Source organism: Poromitra crassiceps (assembly GCF_964638095.1).
Source record: "Poromitra crassiceps genome assembly, chromosome: 1".
NCBI classification, from domain to species: Eukaryota; Metazoa; Chordata; class Actinopteri; order Beryciformes; family Melamphaidae; genus Poromitra; species Poromitra crassiceps.
The window spans coordinates 53,305,961-53,329,749 of NC_139623.1; the positions used below are offsets into that span (position 1 = coordinate 53,305,961).

Consider the following 23,789-nt stretch of genomic DNA (forward strand, 5'->3'; position numbering starts at 1 on the left):
TTTACAAAATGTCTATGGGAAAATAAATGGCGCATAAAATCTCTGGTACAGTGCTGAAGCAGGAAGTAGGCGGTCACTTTGCCTCTCTATGAAAAGGAGGGGGAAAAAGAGAAACAATACCATTTTTAAAAAGTGTTATTATATTCACAAAATATAATAATAATAACAATAACAACAATAATAATAATAATAATAATATAGGTGAATTTAAAATCGCCTTTCTCAGATTCAAGGTACAATTAAAAAGTAATAAAAAAGGCATACTGTATGCATTATGTAACCGAATGAATGTGAGTCCTCGTCCCGAGTGGTAGCAAGTAGGTTGTTTAAACTCACTCCCCCCCAGTATAAAGGCGTGTTAATCAGCTCCACCAAGGGAGCTAGCTCTCTAGGTGCAGTGGTTAGCGTCCGTCCAGCAAGCCGAAGGTCGGCAGTTTGAATCCACCCCTGGGCAAGCCCTTAACATGGGTTGCTGCAATTACCACTAACACAACGCTGTTACACATATACATACATTTTCTCCCATATACCACAATGCAATGCTGTCGTGTTTACCAAAGGAGAAGAAGAGTGAGGTAGTGTCCGAAACTTGTTTGATCATTCCCCAAATAGTTCACTTGATAAACACTACATGGGGAATAGTGAGTCAGGAAATGAGTGAAGCATTCCGAACACAGACAGAGAGTGTTCACCTTGTTGTGAGCGCTCGCCATCAGGCCTGGTCAGACTTGGCCGTGCTGCTGGTGACTCGCTTGGGCCTGGGCCAGCCAGGCCCAGTAGGCTATAGCAACCTTCCTGCCTCTGTTAGATTATGGTGATTTGTTGTACATGGGTGCTTCTGCCCAATGATTAAAGTCACTAGACACTGTGTAAAAAACAACAACACACGATTTCAGACGGACAAGCCCGTCTTTTATTGTCACACGAACACTTCAACACATGCAACGCGGCCACAACACACACTCATGCTGACGGTGGCCGGTGAAATTTGTCCTCTGCATTTGACCCATCCAGGCTTGTCCTTTCCTCCAGGGGGCAGACCAGGAGCAGTGGTCGCTTTTTCTTTCCAGCGCCCGGGGACCAACTTCAGATGTTGTCGTCACTGGTCGGATGATGATCTTCTGCATGTTTTTAATGGAGGGTTATGTACGGAGGAACCCCCTGGGGAGTACGGGGAGAACATGCAAACTCCACACAGAAAGGCCCTTTCGACGAGATAGCCCACCTGGGCAGTAGGCACTGAAGATATGGGGGTATCATAGTGCCTTGAGATTTGTCACTGGTTGTAAACGGCTTACCCACCATTGTACTTTGTACGAAAAAGTTGAATGGACATCTCTGTATGTACGCAGGCGTACACACTGGCTGAGTTTTATTTATAAAACTCTCCTTGGGCTTGTCCCGTCTTATTTACGGACATATCTGTCCAGAAGCCACAGCCACTATGGCCTACGTTCACAGGATTATTGACTGCTCCGCATCCTCACACCAAGTGGGGAGAAAGAGCTTTTAAATACGCTGCCCCCTTAGCTTGGAATACCCTTCAGAAGGATTTAAAATTGCCAGAATTGGTCTCCCTTGCTGAGTTTGGCGGGATCCTGAAGGACATGGAACGTGAGACCATTGGTCAATGTCTTTGCAACTAGATTTGTAGAATCACATTTTATATTATTGTATTGCTGTATTGTTGTATGTTTCTATGTACTGTTGACATGTTGTGCTGCCTTCTTGGCCAGGTCACCTTTGTGAAAGAGATCATTGATCTCAATGGGTTTTAACCTGGTTAAATAAAGGATAAATAAAAATAGCGCCGAACAAGCGCCCCGTCTGGCCAGAGCTCTGTAGGCTATTGTACATAATCACCAACCTCATTACATTCAGCTGACACTTTAAATGGGCCGAATCTAACTGTGTAAACTGTCAATCTTATGGCAGGTGACCTCACGGCCAAGTTTGTCTCACAGATAAAATGCCAACGTCTAACGCTAGATCTGGTGAAAACCTGGTGGTAAAAATGCTCAGCAGTGTTTAGTCTTGTCAGTTTTAACACACAGGCACCACGCTGCCAGGTCAACGACCCAGTAACATGGCTAACTTCAATGTTAAATTAAATCACTTCCATCCACTCAAATCAAAAACTAGGCACCGTTAACCCAACATTAAACTCATTCATGAGTTAATTTTCCTTCGGCAGCTTGCTAACTAACGTAGCATAATCTATAAATCCACTCTTACTAAGTAAATGTTTGAGTGATATAACATATTTTGAGTGGATTTATTCATCTTATTTCATCTTGTTTTTAAAAGTACCGGTATTAGTAATACCGGTACTTTTAAAAACAAGATGAGCATTAGTCACTTCTCTTTGGGATATAAAGTGAAATCCAGCTAGTGCTCTGAAGTTCAGAAACACACTAAACTAACCAACGTTCTCCCAGGCAGTTTGACCCTAGTCTGGGCACGCTTTACGCCGCTTTTGGCCATGTGGGCGTAAACCAAGGAAACAAGTGCGCCAAAAAAAATCATCTTTGTTGCCGTTAGCTTGACGCGGCGAGGTTACGTTAGCTAGAGCCTGATAAAAAAAAGCTTCAGTATTGGCTTAAAATATGTGATATTGTGAATCTGCGATGTTTCTACAAGAACATGTTCGGTACGTCCATTTCTTATTTTCCGCTGTTTGTTTCCTGTCTAGGGCGGGCTCTATGCGGGAAACAGGCAGTGACAAAATCCCTTGGAAACGGAGGCCAGGCACTTTCTCGCCGAGAAGAGCCTGGTGACGCGAGGTTAGTTTTACCCAGGTCAAACCAGACATCAGGAGAGCTGATTGGTTAATGTCAGGGCAGCATCACACAGTAGCCAATCAGAGGCAGAATCCCAGAAACGTTTTGCTTTACGTTAATAGTCAGGGGGGTTAGTGAAATCACTGTTACTGGGTGGATAAAAGCACTTTTTTGCACTATGTTTCTTTAGGGTCTGTAATAGGCTACTATGGGGAATTCCTCTATCTATTGTGTTGTGGTATGCAGTATACAACACTGTAGTATTGCGCATCTATATGGAGTGCAGTATCAGTATTATTGGAGTAAAAACCAGTGACAGGCTGTTTCATTTAATTTCTTTATTTTCTGTAAAATAATGTGAAGGTACAGTCTTTTAAAAATCTTCCATGTTAGGTTTAAGAAGCACCTGTGGTTTAAAACATTATGTACAACAGACTCCCTGGTTATTACAAGTTTCAAATAAAAATTTATAACAATGTCAATTTATTACTCAAATAAAAAGCAAAAAAAGATGCATAAGTTCATTTATTTTCTTGAGCCTAAACATGAGGCAAAAAAAACCCTACTGTGTAAAATGTAAAACAGAACAATAACATTAATATGAGAGCAATTCATATAATACATCAATACAAATATGAAATATGGCCATAACGGATCCCTAACTCACTACCTCGCTGGTCAACAGCACCGCCTGCTGGCAGAGTCTGGAACTCACATAACAGTTTATTGCATAAGGGCAAGATGCTTCATTTCAGGCTGTAACACGCGCACGCACACGAACACACACACACACGGTTCATCATACAGACAGAGGGCATAAGCTCAGCTTCAGAAAACAGGACACAGGTATTCACGAGGAAATGTAAATTGGTGGGAAATTTGTGAGGAATAACCAAAAAGTGAGTTTGGTTCCTAAATCAGAGATTGAGCTTTTGAGTGACAGCTACTCTTAAAAAATGATTGACAGAGAAAGAAAGAAAGAAAGAAAGAAAGAAAGAAAGAAAGAAAGAACAAATTCAGGTGGTTTTAACAGGATATTATGTCACGTATAGTCCAGTCAATCTGGGGTTTGACCTAGGGAAAATTACAATAGTAATCAGCCAAGGTTTTATGCGATCCCTAGGAACATCCAAATAACATATTAAAAGTATAACATTAATGGATCAATGGAAATTCAGGGGTGGAAATTTGGGGCCTTCATGTCACAGCATCACAAAGAAGTGTACCTCTGCTTCTGAACATGTTATTTTCATATAATTTATTTCTGTCTATACAGTGGCTTTCTAGGGTGTTCTTTCACATTCAACCATCAGCTATAACCTGTTCTGAATGTATATGTGCACTTTGGGGGTACTCTTACTCCAAACCCCCCCCCCCCCCCAAAAATAGAATGATCGCACAGCAGATATATGCCTCCACCAACAAGTGAGCAGTCGACATGCATGTCTGTCCAGACTTTGATGTTTGAGCTAAATGTGAAGACATTTTGTCAAGGTGTTACTGAGATATGACGTTAGCTTGAAAACGGTGTTTGTGAGGTCACAGTGACCTTGACCTTTGACCACCAAAATGTAATCAGTTCATCCTTGAGTCCAAGTGTTCGTTTGAGGCAAATTGGGAGAAATTCCGTCAAGGCGTTCTTGAGATATCGCGTTAACATGCTTGAAAATGGCGTTTGTGAGGTCACAGTGACCTTAACCTTTGAACTTTGACCACCAAAATCTAATCAGTTCATCCTTGAGTCCAAATCGACGTTTGAGGCAAATTTGATGAAATTCCGTCAAGGCGTTCCTCAGATATCATGTTAACAAACATCGGACGGACGTACGTACGTACATACGGACAACCCAAATCCATAATGCCTCCGGCCTGGCTATCGCCGGCGGAGGCATAAAAAAAAAGAAAAGGGGGGGAGGGTAGTAGTACTCCAAATACAGGTAGAAAGACACCAAATAGGTTGGATAGGTTTACATCTTCTAGGCTAATCTAGGGACAAACATTGCAAATTAGCTTATATAAATGTTATATGTGACATCATATTTCTTCTTGTTTAAATGTTGTATGTCTATGTATCTGTCCCTATTCAAATAAACATTGAAATTGAAAAAAAAAGAAAAGAAAACATAGACCCTCCAATATTAACAGAACTTTACCCGAGACCTAACAAGACCATCACTCTAAAAAAATTAAAAAATTGCTTTCGACCTTGAAATGTATGTTACACTAAATCTGTGAAGGTAGACTTTCAATATATGATGCAGGAGGCTATTAGGACCAATAAAAACTCTAAAACATTACTATTGCAATTTATCCTGGGTTGGGGCAATTTTTTTTGTTAGATTGACTGGACTATGACAGGAAAACTCCCTCTAAAACACAAACTGTTAAACAGCTGTTAGTGATTTTCTTTTAATTTCTGGCTCCATGCAGTATTTCAGTTATTGTGTTTTTCTTCTTGGATAACCGGCCAATCGTAGACGAGGTGACGTCACCTCCAGATGTTTCCAGCTGCAGTGGAGTTTGATATGGAGAAATGGGCTTCTTTCTAGAGCCGCCATTTTGACAGATGTTCAACAAGCATACAGGGGGAGATCAGAGGGAGCTTTCCTCAGTTGACTACATGACAAAATTACAGACTGGATCCTGGATTTAATCTCCCCAAAATAACTTCACTGCATTTTGGAAATGAACTCGTCATCTTTTCATTGTCGCTACAGTTGTTCGTTATTCCACTATTTACCGTATATTGATTTGATCCCTGCTGAGGGCAACTTTGTCCGTGTGCATTGCCACAAAAAAGTTGCCCGTCTACCTCGTGTGACGCAGAGGGTAAACTTTCCTCCAATCTTCAGTCAGTAACAAACTGTCCTGCATGCAAGACTTCACACAGGTTTCTACACAGGTTGGATTTCAGTTTTTGGGACTTTTCCAGACCTAAATTTGATGTGCATATTTTAATGTTTGGTTTGATTTACAGAGAGCGTTTCTCCTCCGCCAACTCTTGTCACGTTGGTCTGTGAATGAAGATTATTCTTCACAGCGACAGACCTCAGAAGAAGTGAGATGACGGACAGTGTGGAGACATCAGGAGATTTTTCCCAGTTTTGTGTGTGATTCCCAAACCTATCAGATATGAAAATGACCAAATTCATTTTCCATTCATTTCCAGACCTATGTAGAAACCTCATTCATGGTGAAGAAGTGTCAACAAGGGCACGACAACATCTGTCAAAAATGTACATTTGAAAGTTTGACCGCCGGCCACAGCGGCTGAGACATCCTAAAACTCACCAGACAAGTTCACTTATTCATATCAGGCAACTGGATTTTTAGGATCGACAGGACTCTAAATGACGGACTGGCAGTAACTTCCCATCCTGACTGTAACTGAGAGCAAACGCGCAGTAACATTTCCTCCACAGACCAACATGGCCGCCCTCCGCATTGCTTCCAAAACGGCAAAGTGCAAGACGACCGACGACCGCGTTGCCGCTCACATCTGACCTCTAGAGTCTCGTCGGCTGCCAGCGCCGACCACACCGCTTTGCCCCGGTACCCGTCCTGCACCGAGCACGCCCGTTTCACTTCCAATTGGAGAACGGATAATTCATCTTTTTATAGTTTAATATGGGAATGGATCGACACTCGACAGTGCAGCACAAACATTTAAAAAAATTACATAAAAAAAAATATCTAAGAAATGGGTTTACAACACGTAGCGCAAAGGATTCGACAAAACAAAAAACTTCCCAGGAAACCAAAGCGTTTCCTCCACTGGTCTGGTCACACCGTAGCTACGGTAAAACGCTAAATTCACCAGACAGATTACAGACTAGAACGGGACATGTCTCGCAGCACACTCGCTGGTCAAGTCTCTGGTGGGGAGATTAACTAAACTGACCAGTATTTGACTGGTTACTGGTTATTTGCTTAAAGAAATAGTTTTGCCAGGATAATCTTTCTAAGTTACTTGTTTTCATCTGTGAAACAGGTGGAAAAAATGTGTTGTATAAATGTTATATATAAATATATATACGTATATATATATATATATATATATATATTTATATATAACATTTATACAACACATATATATAGATGTTTGTTTGTCGTTGTAATACTAATTTCGGCCAAAAGAGTGCACTACTACTCCGTGTTGTAAATAGGACTAAAAGCTTTAGGAGTGCACTCTCGTGGCCGAAATGAGTGATTATTATCCTGCTACTGTAAAACATCCCTGGTACTGTAAAACACAGGAGAGAAAACAAATTAGATCATGAGAAAATAGATGACCAGATTTGTTTCTCACTTGCCCCTCAGGGCTTCCGTAGTTCTGTCATCTATGTTACAGAGCGATGAGGACAGGAAAACTACCACTGATTTACATCATCTCTTCCTCGTCCCCACACAGAGCTACCATTTTTACACTCCAGACTCTGCAGCCCCTCACACCTTCCACTGCCGGTCGGTAGCTTTACCGATGGTCTTACTTTGTGACAAACACATGGTCTCAGGATAAGTCATTTTCAGTCTTTATCCATGTAACTTTATCATGTTTCCAGACGTTCAGACCTGGAAACGGTCAAACGGATTTCCATATTTTCCAGACCTGCGTAGACGCTGCACCGCAAAACTGTGATAATGATGATGATAATGTGATTACAGCTCAGCAAACATTTTCAGTAGAGCTGCATCAATTACTTGTCAACTATTAAATTAATCACAAACTATTTTGATAATCGATTAATCGTTTTGAGTAATTAAAAAAAGTCAAACTTGTCTGATTCCAGCTTCTTAAATGTGAATATTCTCTGGTTTCTTTACTCCTCTATGACAGTAAACTGAATATCTTTGGGTTGTGGACAAAACAAGACGTTGATAAACTTGGGCTTTGAGAAAAAAATTCCATTTTCCATTTTCTGACATTTTATAGACCAAACAACTACCGGTAATCGATTAATCAAGATAATCCACAGATTAATCGGCAATGAAAATAATCGTTAGTTGCAGGCAGCACCTACTAGAGTCATATAACTTTTTAGTCAAACAGCGAGGACATGTCAACATCCACCAGCCATTTTGCTATTTTTGCAGCCAGCTAGATGTTTAGCATAGAATAGGACTTGTCAAACTTGACCAGTGTTTGGCCGGTGAAGGGCCAAAGTACTGAAGCTAAAAACATTAAAAGATCTATAATCGACGACCGCGGCTTTTCTCAACAACAGTATTTCCACAGAGAGGCGACGGGTCCGCTCAGGAGGACGACACACACACAGAGGACTTCAATGCTTCACATTGTAGACCAACAAGCTCCGCCCCTCTCAAACCTCTTCCGACACGTTGTGGCTGATTCCATCGCCACTTGAACTTCTATAGGCTTTGTTTTCCTTCTCTTCTTAAATATTTTTTTTTCAAGATACATCTGAGAAATTATATATACATATAGATTTAGACCACCTTTCGATTAAAAAATAAAACTTCTTTATAGTAATAATAACTATATTTGTTACATAAAAATACATTGCTATACTCTGGCCGTGGCAAGGCAGGTTGCAGCAAGTGCAGGCAGGGGGCGCGGTTAAGGGCTGTCAATCACAGTGACTCGGGTTAAAGGGCAATCCCGACCTAATTTACTTTTGGGTCGTCGTTCTATAAAGAATAGTAGACATTTTCCTTTAAAAATCCACATCTTATCAAGCCGTTTTGATGAGTTTTGAGTTAAAACCTCTTCAATTAATGGACAGACATCATGAAATTACAGAGGATTTCATATGCAGTCATGCCCCTGTTCCTATACATTACAGATACACTTTATTTCTGATCCAGGTACAGTGAGGTGGCTGTCTGATGATGTCACAGGATTGTGTTTTCCGCGATCTTGAAAAATCCAAAACCCATTGGGGCATTTTGAGGAAAATGTCTCGTTTTGCAAAAAAAATACCCTCACCATCTCGCTCTCGGTAGGAACTGCCCTTTAATAACCTGACCAGAAGGGGGCGATAAAGCTCAAAGACCGGGGGGGATCGTAGGCGCTATTCACACAAGACGACAGGAGAGATGCATACGTGCATTTCCCAGGATTCCTACACATCTCACGTCACACTCTTTCTCCACTGGATGTAGATATTTTGGCCTGTGTTCAGAAATATCATTGCATGTGAAATCACAGTGAATCTACAACTATATAGAGGTGCTGTCATACACTACCAGTCAAAAGTTTTGGCACACCACAATTTTCTTCTCTATTTTTACCATTTTCCTCCTTTTAGAACAATAGTAACTATCAAATAACCCAAACGGAATTATGCAGCGACCAAAAAAAAAGTGTTAAACAAATCTAAACGATCTTATATTTTAGATTCATTAAAATAGCTGCCCTTTGCCTTGATATAAGTACAAAGGCTTTGGAAAGAAATTCATACATGTAGGATCAACTTCACTGTTTACATTTGTATAAAAAAATGAATTTCTAGCTTTTAAGCAGAAGCGTTTAGATCAGAATGGCTTTAAGAGGATGAGAAATGTTCACTCAGGTGTGTCTAGACTGGTAGTGTGTCTATCAGAGCTGACCTGCATACTGTAGGAACCCTGCATCACCCACTGCTGCATTCAAAGCACTCTCCCTCGTTCAAGACATCTGGTACGATAATTGAAATGCATAAGTGCGATTTAAAAACACACGCAGCCAATCCACACGACTGCAGGCAAGTGCTTTTTTTTTTTTTTTTTTTTTGCATCCAATGCGTTGTCAAGACAACCGTGGGGAGGAGGGGGGGTAAAGCTACACAGTACAGCAGGCACACAAGGCGAGTACAGAGCGACAACCAGACCCAGAGGCTGGGCGGGATACATGCTGCTGCCGAGACGCAGCTCACTGCCCCAACGGGCTCTGGTCTGCAGATATTACACATCGACAGTATCAAGGGACTGACAGGGTTAACAGACGGCTGAGGCTGTGTTTAACTCGCTTCTCATGCTGTGAGCGTCACTAGTGACAGAGAGAGCAAGAGAGAGAGTGAGTTCAAAGGGCACGCATCATGTGACACAAAGCAGATGACCTATATAAAGACCCATGAAACGAATTTCACTCTGCCTGTCTGAGGTGACGATGAGCGTTGAATTGTCTAATTTACTATGTTCCTCCATGTGCTGGAGGCTCTCCTGAGAGGCTTCAGGACCCAGGAGAGACAGAGGACCAGCTAGCTGCTAGTTTTTGTTAATTTCTGCTCCAGAGGAATGGAGCGGCTTTGCCTAAACATAATCTCAAACACATCTTTATGGTGTGAACATGATCCAACTCGCAGGACTGGAAACTCACGCGCTCACTCCGTCTACTGCCACAGTGGCTGGATCTCCAAATTCACCTGATACTTTAAAGGTGCAATGAGTAGGATTTCACCAGAATTGTAGTTAAAACGTTAAAAAAATAAGTAAAATGATCAATGTTGAGCAATAACACTTGTAACATTATGTCAAAGATGTCTATGTATTGTGTTGCAGATCTACTGAAATGAGCATGCTAACCAGCTAGCCTTGAGCTAGCCGCGGTCCGTCCTGTCTTGCAATACTCACTTGCACCTCAAGAGAGACAGTGAGTCACTGTAGCATTGAGTCTGCCCTCAGTCCAACATGAGAGGAAGAAGAAGCGAAGAAGCCCTTGGTTAGTGAATGGCAAAGTAAACAACGATGGCTGAAGCTGCCATGGAATCAAACTGCCAAATCTATCAAGTGGCACCTACTTGGTTAGAAAGCTTGAATAATCCAAGCTCGAATAACCCCCTAACTAGGTTAGACCAAAATCAGTATTTTTATTTTACTATACGTCCCAGAATATGGAGCTAAAGGTTTTAGTATTCTCCATTCACATGCATGAAAAGGTTAGCATTCGAGCTAACATTACTGTAACAGACTACCCAGGACGCTCAAGTTACTTTATCAATGTTACTAACATGATGAATACAGATTTGGGTGATGTGGCCCAGCCTGCCAGCAGCTTTCAAACCATGTCAGGCCAATTTGAATTCAATGTAGAAAAGCAAAAGAAAAGTGCAGTGCATTGTTTTCCAATTGAGGAGGAGGGTGGTAGGAGGTGAAATGCTGCCCCCTATTACTTTGGAGAATGACACATTGCACCTTTAAATGTGTTACAGGCAAATTGCTCCTTTCATACACAATACAATCTAGAAATGATGGCTACCAACCTGCCCATGTGGCTAGTCAATTTTCCAGCCATAGCCAATATGTACCAGTATTTGGCTGGTGGCTGGTGGCTTGTTTGACAGAAATGGGGTAAAATAATCACAAGTGGTTTTTGCTGTGGAGCGAGGGCCGACATGGCCGCTGGATGGAATGGAGAAAGCCCAGAAAGACAACAGTCAGAAAGCTCGGGGGAAGGTCCGGGGAGAATCGGGCACATATGCTTTTCAAGGTGGCGTCTTCCAAGCGCTGTCGACGGTTTCTCACGTGAAGCTGACGTCGCATGCGCGGGCGATCCCTGCGTGCCTGCGTTAGCCCCAAGTGCATTTTATTAACATGCAGATAAGACTCATACAAGCTAATGCCTAAAATAAAGAAACATCTCGCCTTTCCTCAACTTCAAGCATTTTGCAAGAGCATTGTCCGTTTAAGTGCCTCTGATGCAGCGGAAAAGCTCAACAAATCCACCGTCCACAGTGAAGGCTGTGGCTCTCTGTGAGCCTTCACTGCCGCCCCGCAACAAAGAGAGGCGCGCCGATTCCCGGTCCTAATTTGCCAAACTGCTTCCGGGTCACTTGAGCCGGTCGGAGCGGAAAGAGTCTTCCACGGCCGGATCGGCAAGCATCAGGTCTCCGTCCAGCATGTCCAGGGCCAGCGGGTCCATCCTGAGCGGGTCATCCAGAGAGAAGGGGTCCATCTCAAAGCCGGGGACATGGGACAGAGCGCTGGCTATCTCCTTGGACAAGCCCGGTGGAGAGTCACCTACAGGAAGGCAGGGAGGGTCAGCATGTTAAAGGATAAGTTCACCCAAAAATGAAAAAATCTTCACAGCAAGACACCGTTGCAGAATTCTCCTAAAGTTTAGGATAATTTGTTTAGGACCTAAACAATTGTGGATGGGGGTCCAACTTAAAAAAAAAGAAAAAAAAAAAGGTCTGCTACAATGAAGATTTCAGCTAAAAACAGGGTGTGACGTCTTTTCAAATGACATCTTTTCAAGTCAACTTGGCATCTCAGGGCTTGTGGAGACTTGGATTATGCCAGGTGAGCAGTATTGAAGCATTTCTTTTATTGGACCCTATCCATTTCAATTGTTTAGGAGATTTCTGCAAGAGTGTTTTGAGAAGAGGCGTTTACGGTCCATTTTAAATGTAAATATAGCAGTGAAGTTCAATGTGTACAGCTGAGACACACTTTAATGTAAATATAATCCAGCTAAATCACATTCCAGACAGCAGACAGATCTTCCTGACAGCTGTGGTCTCACCGGTGAGGATGATGTTGGGCACGTTGTGGCGCCCCTCCCCCCCGCTGTAGTTCTGGTTCTGGTTGTTGAGGAGCTGCTGGTCGGCAGGGTCGTGCAGGTCCAGGCACCCCTGGGTGCTGGAGGGGTACTGGTTCTTGTCGCCGACGCTGCCGCAGCCGAGGTTCAGAGACAGACCGTCACCCTGGCTCTCCATGTTGAACTGCAGCGGGGAGATGGCCATCACAGAGTAAGGTGCTGTTCACATATAGCCTTTTTCTGTGTTTTTTTTTTTGCATAGAAAGAGCACTGCCCGGAATGATTTTTGTGAGGAGAAATAAAAAGCGGATTATGATAACGTAATGTAATGTAATTTTAGCTTAGCAGTTACTAGCTCACTAACCAGCTGGTTATCTCTTCCAGTAGCAGCGTTGTGCAACAAGCAAAGGCTTACCAGACGCCAGAATTTCCCTACGGGGATGAATAAAGTACTCTATCTATCTATCTATCTATCTATCTATCTATCTATCTATCTATCTATCTATCTATCTATACCCTACTGCCTTTATGATCTCTGTTACAGTCAAAGTCACATAAATACATGTCCGGTATAAACCCTACTGCCATCATGATCTCTGTTACAGTCAAAGTAACATATAAACCCTACTGCCTTCATGATCTCTGTTACAGTCAAAGTAACATATAAACCCTACTGCCTTCATGATCTCTGTTACAGTCAAAGTAACATATAAACTCTACTGCCTTCATGATCTCTGTTACAGTCAAAGTAACATATAAACCCTACTGCCTTTATGATCTCTGTTACAGTCAAAGTCACATAAATACATGTCCGGTATAAACCCTACTGCCATCATGATCTCTGTTACAGTCAAAGTAACATATAAACCCTACTGCCTTTATGATCTCTGTTACAGTCAAAGTCACATATAAACCCTACTGCCTTCATGATCTCTGTTACAGTCAAAGTAACATATAAACTCTACTGCCTTCATGATCTCTGTTACAGTCAAAGTAACATATAAACCCTACTGCCTTCATGATCTCTGTTACAGTCAAAGTCACATATAAACCCTACTGCCTTTATGATCTCTGTTACAGTCAAAGTAACATATAAACTCTACTGCCTTCATGATCTCTGTTACAGTCAAAGTAACATATAAACTCTACTGCCTTCATGATCTCTGTTACAGTCAAAGTAACATATAAACCCTACTGCCTTCATGATCTCTGTTACAGTCAAAGTAACATATAAACCCTACTGCCTTTATGATCTCTGTTACAGTCAAAGTAACATATAAACCCTACTGCCTTCATGATCTCTGTTACAGTCAAAGTAATATCCTACTGCCTTTATGATCTCTGTTACAGTCAAAGTAACATCCTACTGCCTTCATGATCTCTGTTACAGTCAAAGTAACATATAAACTCTACTGCCTTCATGATCTCTGTTACAGTCAAAGTAACATATAAACCCTACTGCCTTTATGATCTCTGTTACAGTCAAAGTAACATATAAACCCTACTGCCTTTATGATCTCTGTTACAGTCAAAGTAACATATAAACTCTACTGCCTTTATGATCTCTGTTACAGTCAAAGTCACATATAAACCCTACTGCCTTTATGATCTCTGTTACAGTCAAAGTAACATATAAACTCTACTGCCTTCATGATCTCTGTTACAGTCAAAGTAACATATAAACTCTACTGCCTTCATGATCTCTGTTACAGTCAAAGTAACATATAAACCCTACTGCCTTCATGATCTCTGTTACAGTCAAAGTAACATATAAACCCTACTGCCTTTATGATCTCTGTTACAGTCAAAGTAACATATAAACCCTACTGCCTTCATGATCTCTGTTACAGTCAAAGTAACATCCTACTGCCTTTATGATCTCTGTTACAGTCAAAGTAACATATAAACTCTACTGCCTTCATGATCTCTGTTACAGTCAAAGTAACATATAAACTCCACTGCCTTCATGATCTCTGTTACAGTCAAAGTAACATATAAACCCTACTGCCTTTATGATCTCTGTTACAGTCAAAGTAACATATAAACTCTACTGCCTTCATGATCTCTGTTACAGTCAAAGTAACATATAAACTCTACTGCCTTCATGATCTCTGTTACAGTCAAAGTAACATATAAACCCTACTGCCTTTATGATCTCTGTTACAGTCAAAGTCACATATAAACCCTACTGCCTTCATGATCTCTGTTACAGTCAAAGTAACATATAAACTCTACTGCCTTCATGATCTCTGTTACAGTCAAAGTCACATATAAACCCTACTGCCTTTATGATCTCTGTTACAGTCAAAGTAACATATAAACTCTACTGCCTTCATGATCTCTGTTACAGTCAAAGTAACATATAAACCCTACTGCCTTTATGATCTCTGTTACAGTCAAAGTAACATATAAACCCTACTGCCTTTATGATCTCTGTTACAGTCAAAGTAACATATAAACTCTACTGCCTTCATGATCTCTGTTACAGTCAAAGTAACATATAAACCCTACTGCCTTCATGATCTCTGTTACAGTCAAAGTAACATCCTACTGCCTTCATGATCTCTGTTACAGTCAAAGTCACATATAAACCCTACTGCCTTCATGATCTCTGTTACAGTCAAAGTAACATTCTACTGCCTTCATGATCTCTGTTACAGTCAAAGTAACATATAAACCCTACTGCCTTTATGATCTCTGTTACAGTCAAAGTAACATATAAACCCTACTGCCTTTATGATCTCTGTTACAGTCAAAGTAACATATAAACCCTACTGCCTTCATGATCTCTGTTACAGTCAAAGTAACATCCTATTGCCTTCATGATCTCTGTTACAGTCAAAGTAACATATAAACCCTACTGCCTTTATGATCTCTGTTACAGTCAAAGTAACATCCTATTGCCTTCATGATCTCTGTTACAGTCAAAGTAACATATAAACCCTACTGCCTTTATGATCTCTGTTACAGTCAAAGTAACATATAAACCCTACTGCCTTTATGATCTCTGTTACAGTCAAAGTAACATATAAACTCTACTGCCTTCATGATCTCTGTTACAGTCAAAGTAACATATAAACTCTACTGCCTTCATGATCTCTGTTACAGTCAAAGTAACATATAAACCCTACTGCCTTTATGATCTCTGTTACAGTCAAAGTCACATATAAACCCTACTGCCTTCATGATCTCTGTTACAGTCAAAGTAACATATAAACTCTACTGCCTTCATGATCTCTGTTACAGTCAAAGTCGCATATAAACCCTACTGCCTTTATGATCTCTGTTACAGTCAAAGTAACATATAAACTCTACTGCCTTCATGATCTCTGTTACAGTCAAAGTAACATATAAACCCTACTGCCTTTATGATCTCTGTTACAGTCAAAGTAACATATAAACCCTACTGCCTTTATGATCTCTGTTACAGTCAAAGTAACATATAAACTCTACTGCCTTCATGATCTCTGTTACAGTCAAAGTAACATATAAACCCTACTGCCTTCATGATCTCTGTTACAGTCAAAGTAACATCCTACTGCCTTCATGATCTCTGTTACAGTCAAAGTAACATATAAACCCTACTGCCTTCATGATCTCTGTTACAGTCAAAGTAACATCCTACTGCCTTCATGATCTCTGTTACAGTCAAAGTAACATCCTACTGCCTTCATGATCTCTGTTACAGTCAAAGTAACATCCTACTGCCTTCATGATCTCTGTTACAGTCAAAGTAACATATAAACCCTACTGCCTTTATGATCTCTGTTACAGTCAAAGTCACATATAAACCCTACTGCCTTCATGATCTCTGTTACAGTCAAAGTAACATCCTACTGCCTTCATGATCTCTGTTACAGTCAAAGTAACATATAAACCCTACTGCCTTTATGATCTCTGTTACAGTCAAAGTCACATATAAACCCTACTGCCTTTATGATCTCTGTTACAGTCAAAGTAATATGGAAGCCCATAGCTGACTCTATTCAAATGATAATTTAAACTTGAAAATGGTAATGTAATTCCTCAATAACATTATCATTTTCAACACATGTGTGTGTTATTTCAGTAAAAATTAAAATGAAAATGGAATAATCCAATTTTCATTTTCATTTTCATATACTTGTAAGGGCTTTCTATGACTATATAAGAATTAAAATGACAAGCTGCTTGACATTTAATTTTCAAAGTCCATAGCCCGCTCTACAATGGACTATATTCAAATGGTAATTTAAATTTGGTAATGAAAATGCAATCCGAAAAATGCAGCCTAATTTTCCATCTCTGCAAGCATTAATTAAGTCACAATTCAAATTAAAATGCATTTTTGTAGAAAATGTCAAATGATAATTTAAATGGTATTTGACATTTCATTTTAATTTAGTCATACTGCTTTTCAATGGACTATATCAAACTTGTAATTTAAATGTGGAAATGTAAATGCAATCCAAAAAATCCAGCCTAATTTTCCATCCCTGCAAGCATTATTTAAGTCACAATTCAAATGAAAATGCATTTGTATTTGACATTACATGTTTGACATTCGACATTACATTATCAAAGACTGAACATGCTTTGCAATGTACTCTATTCAAATGAAAAACAGCAAAACAGCGCCTCCCGTGTATTGCAGGTTCACTTCGTGCGTTATCACTGACAAAATTCAATTGGAAATGGCAAACTGTCAGGCCGCTCGTCAAGGCGGGTCTTCAATTGGGAGGATGTCACTCATTGGCTACTTTCAGGCTGCCCCAGTTGACCGCGGAAGTAAACAGACCCACTTCTGGTCTGTCGCCTTCAACCACCGCAGTCAGGCATGTAATGTGCATTTTTGTTCATATTTAAAGAAGAAACAGCATTATTTATCGGTGCATGGTGTTCATACCGCGGAAAAGTTAAAAACAAGGTGAATTTTGCCATTAGGAAGGAAGAGCGAGGCGGATTGTTTGCTATGGTTACCATGGTAACGTTACCCTCTGTATGGCTGCTAACGTTACGTTAGTGAGTGAGTGGTGCTCTTAGCTCTTATACTCGAGCAAAGCTCCGTGGGGGTGGGGCCCCGCGAGTCTCCGCGAGTCACCGTGCAGACCTCGCGCTGGGGCAGATGCCATTATACTCAGAAAGTGATCAGCATGTATTGTACAATGGTGAGAACAGCCCGTGAAAAGTCGCAATGAAACGCTGTGCAGTACTGAGTGCGCTTTCACTCTCAAACGACCGCACATCAGCACATGAAGGACTCACCAAACTTGTTTTTACTGAAAGCCATTTTTACTACTCAGCCCTGATAGCCTACTACTGTGTGCTGCTTTTAATCTCTCTCAATAATGCTCTCAACACAACACATTTACTTGGTGAAATGACTAAAAACGAACAGTTGCAAATCTAAGTTTATAGCCTACCACATGGGTCAAGAAATGAATCAATCAATCAATCTATCTATCATAGGGAAGTCATCTTGAGGCTGCATGGGTGTCAATGTTTGTGTTTTGGACATGTATGTACAGTGTCAAGTGAGCATGCCCGCTCCCATTCAGAACACCATGAAAATGCTCTGATTTCAAATAAAGATTAAAAATCTAAAGTCAATTGTTGCACACACACTCAGACCAGTGAAGATCCAAGATTTTTATTGTCACTCTGTAGTACAAGTATCACGTCTGAAATTCTTGTGCTGTGGACTCCATTTACAACATAGTACACAATATAACAGGGCATATGTGTGCAGGAAAACAACAAGAGACACAACAAGTAAGCCAAATTAAAAAATGTTTATTTAAAAACAATGAAGAATCCAATTTGCATAGGTAGCGGCTCTAATCATCATCATCAACCTTTATTTAAACAGGCAAGTTAATTAAGTACAAATTCTTATTTTCAAAAGAGGAAAAAAAAACTCCTGAGGGGAAGGGGGTTGGGGAGAAAATAAAAGCATAAAAGTTACACAGAGATAGGACAAGAAACAATTAGATTCAACAGAGACCACAAGATCTCAAGATAATATTAAGTAGGTAGGTAATAATACCCAATATTTAAATCGGAGCGTTTTCATGGTGTTCTGAATGGGAGCGGGCAGCTATAAAATTCCTGCTCACTTGACACTGTACATACATGTCCAAAACACAAAAATTGACACCCATCCAGCCTCAAGATGACTTCCCTATGATAGCTGGGCTATGTCTCTACATGGATCAAGTGAGTTTGCCCTGGAACAATTGACTTTAGATTTTTAATCTTTATTTGGAATCGGAGCGTTTTCATGGTGTTCTGAATGGGAGTGGGCATGCTCACTTGACACTGTACATACATGTCCAAAACACAAACATTGACACCCATCCAGCCTCAAGATGACTTCCCTATGATAGATTGATTGATTTATATTTAGTACAATAGTATTACATAAAGTATGTGACAAAAAGTAGTACAAGGATAAAAAACACAGACAGTTGTTCAACTGATTTCCACTGTGGTCCCAAGAAGGATACAAAGAACATTTAATAGGCTACCTACTTCTCACAAGACCACATTATCCATGCATTTGCATAATGGGTCACCTAGCCTAGAGCTTGATAATCTTTTCTCTTGATGTCTTCCCTATAGAGGCCATAATCAGGTGAGAGGTAGGCCTAGCCTCTATTGACCAGTGTGAGCTAGCGACACACCCTGTTAAGCCTTTCAAGAAATAACACACGGTCTCCTTTGTATGTCTATTTTCATTCAAACATTAAACTAGAGGTTTATCTTAGTGTTCGTATGTTCATTATATTGGACATAGTTAGATTTCTACTATAATTTTTATGGTAAAAAAAAACGAACTTTATCATGCTTTTACTTTGAAGGCAAAATCATTAAACCCGAGTGAAATTCCTGCTGGCCGGAAGTGAAATTCCTGCTCATTTGACGCTCGTATTACTCACTCACTAACGTAACGTTAGCAGCCATACAGAGGGTAACGTTACCATGGTAACCATAGCAAACAATCCGCCTCGCGTCTCCCTTCCTAATGGCAAAATTCACCTTGCTTTTAACTTTTCCGCGGTATGAACACCATGCACCGATAAATAATGCTGTTTCTTCTTTAAATATGAACAAAAACGCACATTACATGCCTGACTGCGGTGGTTGAAGGCGACAGACCAGAAGTGGGTCTGTTTACTTCCGCGGTCAACTGGGGCAGGCTGAAAGTGGCCAATGAGTGACATCCTCCCAATTGAAGACCCGCCTTGACGAGCGGCCTGACAGTTTGCCATTTCCAATTGAATTTTGTCACTGATAACGCACGAAGTGAACCTGCAATACACGGGAGGCGCTGTTTTGCTGTTTTTCATTTGAATAGAGTACATTGCAAAGCATGTTCAGTGTTTGATAATGTAATGTCGAATGTCAAACATGTAATGTCAAATACAAATGCATTTTCATTTGAATTGTGACTTAAATAATGCTTGCAGGGATGGAAAATTAGGCTGGATTTTTTGGATTGCATTTACATTTCCACATTTAAATTACAAGTTTGATATAGTCCATTGAAAAGCAGTATGACTAAATTAAAATGAAATGTCAAATACCATTTAAATTATCATTTGACATTTTCTACAAAAATGCATTTTAATTTGAATTGTGACTTAATTAATGCTTGCAGAGATGGAAAATTAGGCTGCATTTTTCGGATTGCATTTTCATTACCAAATTTAAATTACCATTTGAATATAGTCCATTGTAGAGCGGGCTATGGACTTTGAAAATTAAATGTCAAACAGCTTGTCATTTTAATTCTTATATAGTCATAGAAAGCCCTTACAAGTATATGAAAATGAAAATGAAAATTGGATTATTCCATTTTCATTTTCATTTTTACTGAAATAACACACACATGTGTTGAAAATGATAATGTTAATCAGGAATTACATTACCATTTTCAAGTTTAAATTATCATTTGAATAGAGTCAGCTATGGGCTTCCATAAAGTAACATATAAACCCTACTGTGTACTAACATGCGCATGCGTCGATATTGTGTTTGCCCGCCAGAAGCTCCGTTGGATTTTAACATTTTATCTAATTTTACGTTATAATCGTGAGTGCACCTTTTAGCTATATTTTAGTGTATTATCAAAGCTTCACGCCAGGCTTAACGTTTTTGTGATCGAACATCTGATCGCATTAATCTGGACCTAAACAAATCCTCCGCCTGGAAGCGGCGTCAGTGACTCAGCCCAGCTAGCTTCGGAAGCTAAGCTAAACCGTAGCTGGATCAGAGATCCCAGCCCTCCACGGTCATATTCACATCACTTGGAATCTACTTTTGTTTGCCGTGTGTGGGGAACTCTCTGTTACAGAGCCCCGATCGGCAGGACTCTCTCTAATTCACAATCAACAACCTGAGCTAAAGCTAGGCTAAGCTAAGCGAGTAGCCTAATCGGCTAGCAGCACCCGGATACTCCCACTGGCCTGGTGGTTTGCCTGTAACCTAGATAGGCTAGTGGTGAGACTTATCTGTGCTCTCTGTGAACAATCGTGCCACACGATCTATCATCATGTTTGAACTGTAGCCTTACCGTGATTGAACTGGTCAAAGATGTCTCCCGGTTGCAAGTAGAAATCACGGAGAAGAATCAGTCCATCAGGAAACTCACATCCACACTGCAGTCATTTAATTTAATCTCAACATGCGATGCTGACAGTTTAGGCATCGGAGATGACACCACTTTCCGTGTCTTAGAGAATCCCTCCACACCAGCAATGGTTCTCATGGGGAGGATCTGTGGCATAGGCTTGGTACCAAACCCAAGCAGCCAGTCTGTTCGACCCCCTCCACTGCAGCTGCTGCCGATACCTGGATCCCAGCTACTCGTCACCGTGATGGATCCCGAGGATATCGTAGCCTCCAGCCCCCCTCAAGGTCTCTTGAGCTTGGTAACAGATTCAAACTCCTGGAGGATGAGACCGAAAACCCGCCTGATCCCCTGTACTCCTCAGTGCTTCCTCCGCTGACCGTGCCTCCCAGCCCGGGGGCGCCATTCAACATAAGGAGCAGCGCCCAGTTTCCACCGCTGTCCGGGCATTCGTCGCCTTCGTCTCCTCCGATGTACGCCGGCTCGTCTGCAGTACCCGCTCGTCCTGCTTGGTCACAGCCCGGCAACGCCCAGCTTCCACCACGGTCCAGGTATTCTCCTCCCTCGTCTCCTCTGATGTATGCCGCCTCGTCTGCAGTACCTGCTCGTCCTGCTCGTTCCCGGTCTGGCACCCGGCTCCGGCTGCTGAAGGAGGCTATTTCCAAGCGCCCTGAGCAGACCAACGGGAGTATTCCAGCTGGTCCCCTCTCTTCTCCCGCTGTGGGTACTGTTGATGGCTCTCTCTCTCCGCCCGGCCCTGCTTCCTCCGGTCATTCGGAGGCGGCACCGAACCCGCCATGCTTGAGTGAAGCGGCCGCTAACGTTGGTTCGGTCACTAACGTTAGCTTGGTCGGTAAGCTGTCGCACAGCCGTCCTTCGTCTTCGGCCTCCACCTCCCCCTCCCCCCCTCCGGTTCCCCCCGTTAAAACTCGCTACCCCTTCCCCACTCGACCGAGTCTGCCCCCCCTCATTCCCCCCACTGTTCTAATAATCGGAGATTCCATAATCAAGAACATTCGGTTTGCAAACGCGATTACACACTGTCTTCCCGGCTGCAAAACATCTGACATCATCCAACAACTCCCGTCTGTACTGGCCTCACTTCCCCCATTCGTTCAGAAAATCGTCCTTCATGTTGGCTCCAATGATGTCCATAACCAGCTGTCCGAAATCACGAAGAAAAACTTTTCCATTCTGTTTAACCTCCTTGTCAAGTCCAATAAAACAATTCTTCTGTCTGGCCCCATCCCCACCTTTCGTCGCGGGGACATTACATTCAGTCGACTACTAGCTCTCCACACCTGGCTGCAATCCGCCTGCTCCGCCCACAACATCACATATGTCCATAACTTTACTCTGTTTTGGGAGCGCCCTGCTTTCTTCGCTCCAGACGGCCTCCACCCGAATGCGCTAGGGGCGTCAATGCTCTCCGCTAATCTCCATCGTGCCTCCGTCATCCAAAACTCCAGCCTGCCCCGTCCATGACTGACTGACCCGTCCCCCTCAAGCCCATTTCTTAGCACTTCCGGTCAGCCTCTTCTTCTCTCCCCTGCCCATTCTCCTAACTACATTCGCGCCCCCTCATGGCCTGGCAGACTAATTACGCCTCCTCCTTCTCTCTCACTGACTGCATCCACTCCTCCTGTCCATCTTAATAGCATTATTCACCATACAATTCCCCCCATCCTTCCACCCTCTCCGATCCCTACCAGCCCAGACAAGTTACTATGCGCAATTTCAACTGTATCCCGCCCTCACCGTCCTGCCATTTCTCATCACTTAGCAAATAATTTTTATCACAGTAAAGGCATAAATAAAATCAATCACATTCCAATTATTTTTGTCCCTTCTTCCACACCCACCCAGTCATGTAATCATTTTATTATAGAGGGAGGACTTTGGAACTGCCAGTCTGCTGTCAATAAAACGGAAATCATCTCATCTCACACCCTTTCCCAGTCTCTCCATTTTCTCGCACTCACTGAAACTTGGATCATCCCAGAAAACACTGCCACCCCAGCTGCTCTCTCTTCCGCCTTTTCCTTCTCACACACTCCCCGAACCCTTGGCCGTGGTGGTGGTACAGGTATTCTCATCTCATCCAAATGGTCCTACACAGTCACGCCCCTCTCTCATCTTTCCATCTCCTCCTTTGAATCCCACTCAGTTACCGTCACTCTGCCCACTAAACTCACCATTATCACAATCTACCGCCCCCCCGGACACCTTGGATTATTCTTTGATGAAATGGACACCCTTCTCTCCCTCTTTCCCCTAGATAACACTCCACTCATTCTGTTAGGTGACTTTAACATTCCGGCTTCAACACTTCACTCCCACACGTTTCTTAACTTCTTCTCAACTTTTGATCTCTCCCTCTCTGCGTCCCCCCCTACCCACAAGGCTGGCAACCTCCTCGACCTCGTCTTCACCCGCTCCTGCAACACATCCAACCTCACAGTCACTCCCCTTCCTGTATCCGATCATTTCTTCATATCCTTCACCCTTCCGATTTCCGTTCTCACTTCCTGCCCAGCTTCCACCCACTCAATCACCATCCGACGTAACCTCAAAACCCTCCCTCCCTCCTCTCTCTCCTCTGCTGCCCTCTCGCTCCTTCCCTCCGTTGAAGAATTCTCTCTCCTCTCCCCAGACGTAGCCGCCAATTCGCTCTTTTCCTCTCTTTCTTCCGCCTTAGATTCCCTCTGCCCCCCCATTTCTAAACTCGCCCGTTCCTCTCCCCCTGCACCTTGGCTCACCGAACCCCTCCGCACCGAACTCAGAACATCAGAAAGAAACTGGAAAAAATCTCTTGACCCCATCGATCTCTCAATATATCAACTCACCCTCTCCAATTTCACCTCTGCAGTCTCCTTAGCCAAAACCTCCTTCTTCACTTCCATTATCCAATCTTCTGCTT

The 23,789-nt window shown here is 42.0% G+C and overlaps 1 protein-coding gene across 1 annotated transcript in view; it reads right to left on the reverse strand.

The window, feature by feature from the left end:
* Window positions 1–10,525: 10,525 nt before the first annotated feature.
* The window catches only part of LOC310788208 (CREB-regulated transcription coactivator 2), a 132,756-nt gene continuing 119,492 nt past the window's right edge, over window positions 10,526–23,789 (reverse strand). Inside the window, exons 16-17 of the mRNA XM_083649745.1 lie at window positions 12,244–12,442; window positions 10,526–11,738 (exon numbers count right to left, since the gene is read on the reverse strand). Of these exons, the coding sequence (XP_083505871.1) occupies window positions 11,548–11,738; window positions 12,244–12,442 (390 nt within the window). The 3' untranslated portion in view covers window positions 10,526–11,547. The remainder of the gene's footprint in view (window positions 11,739–12,243; window positions 12,443–23,789) is intronic.